We start from the raw sequence: 8,377 nt of genomic DNA on the forward strand, positions 1-8,377 counted from the left end.
GGAGGCGGGGCCGCGGGAACTGCCGCGCGCTCGGGGTTCACCGCGCTGGCCTGGGGTGTAAGGGTCCTCACGCGAGTCATATCCCGCCCCCGGGGGGAAGTGACGGCAAAAGCTATCACTGACCCAGGGCCTTCGACGGAGTAGGCCCCGTGTTGTTCTTTGTATTACCCTGTTTCATTCCCGAGGTAGTCCCAGCAAGTGGGTACGTTATCCCTCTCCTACACATGACAAAACCGGGGTCTGGAGAACCAATCTGCCCCACGGTTGGTGAGACCTGGACGGGAATGTAGGCAGGGTTCTGGGGCAGGCAGGGACAGAGTGTACGGGAAAGTCAGGGTCCACCTGGGTAGGAACTAGAGAGAGCCTCCAGGTAAGAAATGAGCCAAAAGGGGAAACAAGCCGATCCAGGTTAGGAGGTGCTCAGGATTCCACCTGGTGGTTCAGTCTGAGGAAGTGGTTTCCCAGTGGGACACAAGTAAGACAAGCCATCGGCACAAGGGAAAAATGCTTTTCCGTGTTGTGTTTAAAATAAGAAATCAAGCTAATACAATAGTACGTGCATAAAACACAAATACACGTTTATTGGAAATTAAGTGAAAGATGCTTTATGGAGAAAAGATGCATAATTTTAAAGTATGGGAAAGCCCAGATCTGAGGCAACCCCCCCTCAAACTCTGTCTTTCTCAAGGTGAGATGTTGTGGATTCTAGTGCAGAGGTACTGCTTCTGGTTCCATGTCTTGTTCTACTTCCTCCCACGTCTAATCCAACCCAGATGATGCAAACAAAATGGATAGCACATATACTAAAACACAGTCTCTACAATAAACACAGCAGGCCAACATGGATAGCTTTTATTCACCTACTCAAGTTCCTTTACACGTGAGTTACGTGCACTCCGCCTTGCCCCCTCTCCCATTCACAAAGCCAGGATGAATCCTCTTGGCACAGAGGAAGGGGTGCCCCTTCAACTAAGGCCACAGCCCAGATGCTCTGGGGGAGCCCCCACCGTGGAAAAAGCAGGAAGAGAACAAAGAGAGTTTATCACACCAGAGACCCCCCCCCCTACAGGGGGAGGGAGTCAGGAGGGCTAGGGAGTGCCCCCATGCTACTGCCCCAGTCTTTAAATACAAAGCAAGGGGAGTGAAGAGGACCATCCCTTGGAAATACAGCACCAACCTCAGCAGGAGGCAAAAGGACAGTGGGCAAGACCACTTCCCTCTGAGGGGGGCAGACAATGAGAGCACAGATGTTTAGCGGCTGCGGCACCCCTCCCTACCAGGGTTTGGATGCAGCCTCAGCACCAGGAGTGGGGAGAGGGGAGGAGAAAGGATGACTACACTGTGCCATCCACTCTCCCTGGGCCCCCGAGCCCCAGCACAGGCTTTCCTCTCCCCACTAGCCTGGGTCCAGGGATGTGGAAGAAACCGTGGGAATCCATTGCCCCTATCTATTTCTTCTTGCGTTCCTGGGAGCAGCGTGGGCAGAACCTAGAGAGGAACAATGTGACAGAGGCGGAGGGAGAGAGTGAGTGAGAGGGGGTGCCCTCCACCACGCAGCTCAGGGGCAGCCCGGCGCCTGCCGCGATTCTCTCACTCACCACTTCCCCCGAGGCTTGGTCGTCAGCCCCACACAGGCAAAGTGGAACCACTCGATGGAACACTGAAAAGGAGGAAGATGGAAGAAGCAGAAGTCAGGGGCCTGGGGCAGGGGGCTGAGTAAAGAAAAGAAGTTTCCTCCACAGATTCCTCAGAAGTGTTCCCGTATTCCGTCCCTTTGGAGAAATCTTGGAGGTCCCAAGGCCAACCAACTCCACCTTCCTCTTATTCTGCAGTCCCACTATTCAACCGTTTCTTCCCCTCTTGTACCCGCTCCCTCGTGGCCCCCAGAACCCCATCTGGAGGCAAAACGGTTGGTTCTCACATCAGGGTTGTCACAGCCAATCATCTCTCCATAGGAGACCTGGTGACAAAGGCAATAGGTGGGTTCGTTGGGATCCACAGGCATATCCAACACATCAGAGGGGTGGACACTGCCAAAGGTCACTGAGGGCATCCCATACTCAGGACTTCTGCATGCCGAGAGGAAGAGAACGTGTCATCTGCAGAAAGGGAAGCTACAGAGGTGTAGAAAGACATCCTGGTGGGGCAAGTGACTTGTGGCGTCTCTTCTCTATCCAGCAAATACCACAATGATGAGGAGAAGTTACTGGCACAGAAGATGGAGAGAGTGGCAAGGGGCAGTGTGGGGTGGGAGTGCGGGACAGGAGAAAAAAATACGCCGCATGGCAAAGTGCCCCCCCCTGTACACTCACGTGCGCACAAGTTTCAACTTCTTCTGGGCAGCTTTGGGAGCTTCTTCATCTGAGTTTTTTCCTTTGGAACGAGCACGGGCAGCTTTCTTCTCCTTTTGAGTCCGGCCTTCTAGGAAAGAGGGGGAAAGCCAGAAGGCAGGGAGACAGAAAGATGGGTTAAGTCTTCTTGCTTCCCCCTCCTTCCAAGCTGGTGCCCCCCCCTGGTAGCTCAAGGGTGGCTGCTTCTCCCTCGGAATCCTCGCCCCTCCTCAGGCCCCGCCCCCCTCCTCACTCTTTTTGCCTTTGCTAGAAGAGCTGTCATAGTCACTGGACTCAATCTGCTTCTCCTTCAAATCAGCCTCAAAACGGGCCAGGTCTGTGTCCAGTCGCCGAATGTGTTTGTCCACCTAGGGGTGAGGAAGGAAAAGAGAGAGCTACAAGGCTGGTTCAGGCCAAAGAAAATAAGGCTAAGGCACATTCTATGTATCTCCCAAACCCAAAACAGATCCCGACACAGTTGAAGGAGGGGTCTAGGACCCCAAGGATTAGATGGGAGGTAGGTAGGGAGCCGTGAACAGGGCCATACCATCTCATAGGTCTGCATGGCAAGCTGCACCTTGTCGTCACCAAATTCCTTGCACTTGCCATAGGCTTCCTGGATCTGTTTGAGGAGGGCCAATTTTTCCTCGGAGCTCAGGCTGCGGGCGCTATTCATATACTCAGTGGCCAACTTGTCAATTTCAGCCTTCAGGTCTACAACAGAGACAGAGGCCTGGTCACAAAGGCCCCTGAGTGGCTACGTGAAATACACTTCTTCCTCTTGTTTCTTGGGCGTTTTCCATTGACCATCATCATAACCTTCGAATTAAAATGCCCTGAAAGTTCATAGGTACTGCGCCATTTACTCAAGTAATGCAACATAGTGACAGAATTTGTTTTAAAGGTGCCTTCAGGTGCAGAAAACATTGCTACCATAGTTGGAACTGAACTTATTAGTGAAAAATGAGGGGGGGGAGTCTTTGCACACCGTACTAATACGAAGTATATTTTTGTTCGTGTCTGTAGATGCTGCTTTGAAAGGCTTGGTGCTTCTTGAACCATGAATCTTGTCTCACAGGCTTCCGGATTTCTTGCCTCAAAAACATTCCAGCTCTGAGCGCTGTGAAGCCGGCTGGGTCATCTGCTGCGGCCGCCTTCCAGGTCTGTACATCTGTGACTCATCGTTTAAAACTAGGCCCTAGTTCATTTATGTAACAGCTCTTCTACCCTACTGTGCTCATCGTCTGCAACCTGCTCGCGTTTCTCGTCACTTTTTCTGTGTTCATCTTAGACATTGCTCCCAATGTTTTCATACCAGAAGGCTGGCGATGTCTCCAGACACTGAGACTGTAGATGCTTACTGCCTGCTCTCTGGTAGGACTCATAAAAAATGTCGATGAAAAGAGACAAAAGAGTGACTGTAACGTGGTGCCCCATTTCGTGGGAGCCCTTTGGAGGAAACTGAAAATGCATGTAGTTTGATAATCTCCCAACCGGTCTTTCTGTGCGTGAACTTAAGAGTAGGAACTGTGATACAAAGGAAGCAAGCTGGTTCTCAGGATTTGGCAGGAGGTTCTCGGGGTTGGGGAGAGGGGAGCCTACCTCCAGGATTTTATATCATGTTCACCTTTTCATGAGTAAACTTACCCAGAGTAACTGAAATCACAGCTTTAGGTTTTCTAACACCAGCTTGTCACATCCTTGAGCATGGCTACATAAGAATGGAAGGTAAGACCTATATATCCTTCAGCAGGTACGGGGCATGGCTCCAACAGATGACATCTTTGCCCTTGAAGAGACCAATCTGACCACTGCAGTGTAGCCTCAGGCTCCAAGTGAATGCCTCAATAAAGCCAGATTTGCTCAACATCCAAGGAAGGCCACAGATGGTATCTATTGCTTCTGTAAGGTTGAAGAATACAGTGTAGCGATCCTGTTGTTAATTGCCGCTTTTCCTTCTTTTTTTTTTTTTCTCTCTCTTTTTAAGAACTTCTCTACCACCATGACTAACAATCCAGCAGAGTAGAAACATCCTAGTCTTTCTATAGATTTACTGAATACGGAGAATAGCAACGATTCTCGAGTTGACTTCTTTTTCAATTCTTCTTGCAGATATCAAGAACAGAGCACCTTTGAATTCTTGAGGTCTTATTGCAGTACTCTATCATGGAAATGCTGATCTAGAAATGCAGAACTTCACTGCTCTCCTTTTAAGAATTGCAAGAGAGTCAAAGAGAGAGAAGCCACAGTTTTCCAGATCAGACCAGATGATATGGTAACACCAAGCAGGAGAAAGAAAAGATCATACACACTCATTATACACACAAATTCCTTACTCTGTACGTACCCTCTGTTCTTTGGTCCAGGTCCCTCATGAGCTGAAAGTTTCTCTGCAGTTCGAAGGGGAGGTTTTCGATACCTAGGCAGAAGAAGAAAAACTGAGAATCACAGCCCTTTATAGGTTTATAGCTGCTTTTAAAGCACAGATCCAAAAGGGGACTCAGGAAAAGAGTCCCTCCTTGGCATGGCTGGATTTATCCAGAACAGTACTCATCATTCCCTTCTCAGTGGAGGCCGTGTCTGTATCTCTCCACGATTCACTCTGCCATCTCTTCACAGCTTTCCCACCATTTGCCCCTTCAGTGACCTTCCTCAATCAATCAGCCCCTCCTTTTCCTTGATTCCCTCCAAACTCCTTGCCCTCAACCCAAATACCCACCTGGTATCCTCCACTCATCACACACACACTTCCAATCTGCTCTCTGTATCACAGTCAGAAGAGTCTCTTAAAAAATGCAAATCTCGTCAAATCACCCTCCTGCTTTATAACCATCTGGTAACTTCCTATCACACAACTCCTATTCCTACTTTATACTTTCTGGCCCATGTTCGCCTTATTGCAGCCTTGACTCAGGTCATTCCCCATTTGTGCTCTGTCTGCTCTCATCAGACTGGCCCTCTCTGAGTGCCCCCAACTTGCCAGGGCTTGTCCTGCTGCCCAGCTTTCCATGTGCTGCTTTCTGTCCTGAATGACTGCTTATTCTTTGTCCCACCTCCACCATATCTCTTGGCCTACTAAACTCCTGTTCATTCCTCAAGTTTCAGTTCAACTCTGAGTTCTCCAGACTCCAAGTGCCCTTGAGGATGCCGTCAAGTTTTTCTGGCTCTACCCTTTTGGGCACTTATCCAACTGCAATTAAATCATGAATTGTGCAACCAGTTATTTGGTATCTATCTCCCTAGCCCTCCAAAAGGACTGGACACATCTCTCTTGCTTATTTTGCTATGACTTGCGTACAGAGGGTCTTCCATAAATACTTGAATGCATGCACATAGAACTCAAGTCTCTCCATGAAAGAAAAATCTCTTCCCATGACTCCATTTCAAACTTCTAAAATACCTCCACTGCTTTAACCTATAATGTCAGGTCTGCCACCACCAGTTTACTGAGATTACTTTAAGTCACCAGTGACTTACCAAAACAAATGATCTGTTATTAGTCCTATCTTATCAAATATGGCTGCAGCACTTGGCACCATCTTCTTCCCTTCAGTAACTTTCTTCCTCTTAGGATTCCAAAACTCCTCATATACTTTCTGATAATTCCAACAGTGATGTTTCTTTAGCTTGTCCCTTTAATGTTAATGTTTTCTTGAGATTATACTTTAATCCTCTCATTTTCCCACCTTCTTTAACATTCTCTGAATGATCTCCATCTCACTCACTCTCATAATTACCATGCCTATGCTTAAGTTTAAACTGAATTAGGTATATTGCTGTTACTCCTGATTCCCTATCTTGCTGATGGTATCATATCCACCTCGCTTCCCAAGCAGGAAATCAAGGAGTCACCTTAGATTCTTCCTTCTCTCTCAACCAGTCAATCAATCAGTGTTGTCCTTTTAGCTCTTAAAGACTTCTGTCTCTCTGAGACCTGAACTTATCATACATCAGTTGTTTTCCTTTATTAAAACTTGTTTTTATAAAATCTATTGGTTCTTTATGCTATCTAAAGTGCAAGCCTCTTAGCTTGACTTAAAAGACCTTGCACAATCTAGTCCCAACCTCTCTCCAGCCTCACTTCCCAATCTCCCACCTTAGAGTCCTATATATCAAGCACTCTGACTTCACTTTTCCTTGACCTGCCACAAACCCACCTTAATACCTTTGCTGATACCTTCCCCAATCAGAAATGTCCTTTATTTCTCCACCCTCGCAAATAAACACTCAATCTTCAAATCTGTGATAGCCTTACCTACCTCCCCAGGGAATTAGCCCCTCTTTCTCCAGTGCTACCAAGTGTCCTTCTGACGTATTTCTATTATTTCACTTGTCACGGTTTTATGATTATTTATTAGCAGAATCAGTTTCCTCCTAGACTATGAGCACTTGAGTGCAGGGTCTGTGTCTTATTCATTTTGGTATCTCCGCAGTACCTGCCATTATGTCTGACACAGAGCAGGGCCTCGATAAATGAATGGATGAATGGATGACTCCCAACACTAAGACAAATGTAAGCGCATAAGGGTGACAGGCTTTGTGAAGGGGTGGTTTACACAAATGGCATAAACCTAACACCAGATTTCCATATGATAGGAAATGGATCTTTACTCCAACAAGAGAAGCGTTCCAGTTTACCATCTGCAGTGGTCACTCACAACCCCCGATCCCCATGAGAAACCGCTTCTGAGAAAGAATTGAGCGGAGGAGCTGCGAGCTGGTCTTTGTCGTTGCTCCAAATGGCAGTGGGTGATACACTAAAACGACCGATCCTGAACGATCGGGGGTGGGGGTGGGGTGGCGGTGAATAGCCTGAGGCTGGAGACCCTGGTGATGGGCTCGGCAAATATCTTCCCAGCTCTGCCCATTAGCCCTGAGACATTCCCTCAGCCCCACCGCGCAGCCCCTCCCTCGTCTACACCCAAAAGCCAGGCCTCGACCCAGCTGCCCCGCCCCCTCTTTCTTCACACCCTCCAGTATTTTCTCTCACGGAACCCCTTCGTAATTGTGACTTTCTGACCACCGGGACTTCGGGGCCGTACATTTCCTCAGCCCCGATCCCCCCCGCCACTCTATGACCCCTGACCCCCTCCTCCAGCCTGCTCTTACTGTCCAGATAATGTTCCAAATACATCCCCGCAGCCATCTTGAAGCAAAACAAAGCAACTTCCGATCCGCCCCGGAAGTGACTGAAACGCAACAGGCACTGAAGCTATTATCTTTGGGTTGGAGCCTTTCCGCCCTTAAAAGGAGAGCTTCCGCCCTCAGTAAATTATTCGCGGGGACACATCCGCCCGACGTTGATACTTTCCTTTTTGCGTAGGTAGCCGGGGCGGCCGGGGCGGCGGTGCCTGAGGTGGCTTTAGCCCTCTTCCGCCCTTACTGAGAGCCCGGTACGCGACCGAAGCAGGCATGACGTCACTGCGGGTCGCCATTTTGCATTCCCTATCAAACTTTTTTTTTCCCTCCAAAACCAGGATGTGAGGTTATGAGGGGCAGAAAACCCCCGCCTTGTCTCTTTAGGATAGTATTCCATAAATATAGCTTTTTAGCGACTGGGGACCTTTTCTCCTTTTTGCAGGATATTAATCTAGTAACCACAGCAGGTCCTGGCTGAATCCAGACTTTCTTCAAGGTAGCTACTTTCTTAAGGAAGTTGGGGAGGCGTAGCTGGTGTTCCGAGATTTAAACCCTCCGCATTTCTTTTCAGTCGCAAGAACATCAGCTCCCCGGGATTTTTTTTTTTTTTTTACATGGAAGAAATTATTTATAAACTCTTATAAATACAAAGACTTACACAATAAAGCTGTAATTCTTCACACTTGTCAGGGTTCCTGTCCTTCCACACTCGAATACATTCTCACATATATAATGACATAGTACTTATGGCCTTGCCCCTTGTTTTGGTACCTCCCCTCTTTGTTTTCCAGTTTTATATGATGTTAACTAGCACCATGATTCTGAGAGGACTGGAGCATGGAGCTCTGTCACAACTGGGCCAGCTGTCATCCTAGCCAGCTACAGCACAGTAAGGACTTTTTTCAACC

General features: G+C 48.2%; 1 protein-coding gene and 1 long non-coding RNA gene across 7 annotated transcripts; one reads left to right on the forward strand and one right to left on the reverse strand.

Annotated features, from left to right (window-relative positions):
- The first annotated feature begins 27 nt into the window (after positions 1-27).
- LOC125106113 (uncharacterized) lies at positions 28-7,086 on the forward strand. Its single transcript, XR_007129231.1, has 4 exons — positions 28-202; positions 3,357-3,491; positions 4,443-4,669; positions 6,927-7,086. It is a non-coding gene; the product is annotated as an uncharacterized LOC125106113 (long non-coding RNA).
- ING4 (inhibitor of growth family member 4) lies at positions 838-7,565 on the reverse strand. 6 transcript variants are annotated; one of them, XM_047739713.1, is made up of 8 exons: positions 7,440-7,565; positions 4,678-4,749; positions 2,878-3,044; positions 2,593-2,698; positions 2,313-2,421; positions 1,922-2,069; positions 1,599-1,660; positions 838-1,488 (listed from the first exon to the last, which is right to left on the reverse strand). In XM_047739713.1, exons 1-8 carry the CDS (start codon positions 7,474-7,476, stop codon positions 1,449-1,451), a joined length of 741 nt encoding a protein of 246 aa, XP_047595669.1. In that variant the 5' UTR covers positions 7,477-7,565; the 3' UTR covers positions 838-1,448. The 6 variants fall into 6 exon arrangements, with proteins under 6 accessions (XP_047595669.1, XP_047595670.1, XP_047595667.1 ...); XM_047739714.1 differs by having other exon boundaries at positions 2,313-2,418; positions 7,440-7,564; XM_047739711.1 differs by having other exon boundaries at positions 2,313-2,418; positions 2,584-2,698; positions 7,440-7,564.
- Positions 7,566-8,377: the final 812 nt, after the last annotated feature.

Source organism: Lutra lutra, chromosome 8, assembly GCF_902655055.1.
Source record: "Lutra lutra chromosome 8, mLutLut1.2, whole genome shotgun sequence".
Lineage (NCBI taxonomy): Eukaryota > Metazoa > Chordata > Mammalia > Carnivora > Mustelidae > Lutra > Lutra lutra.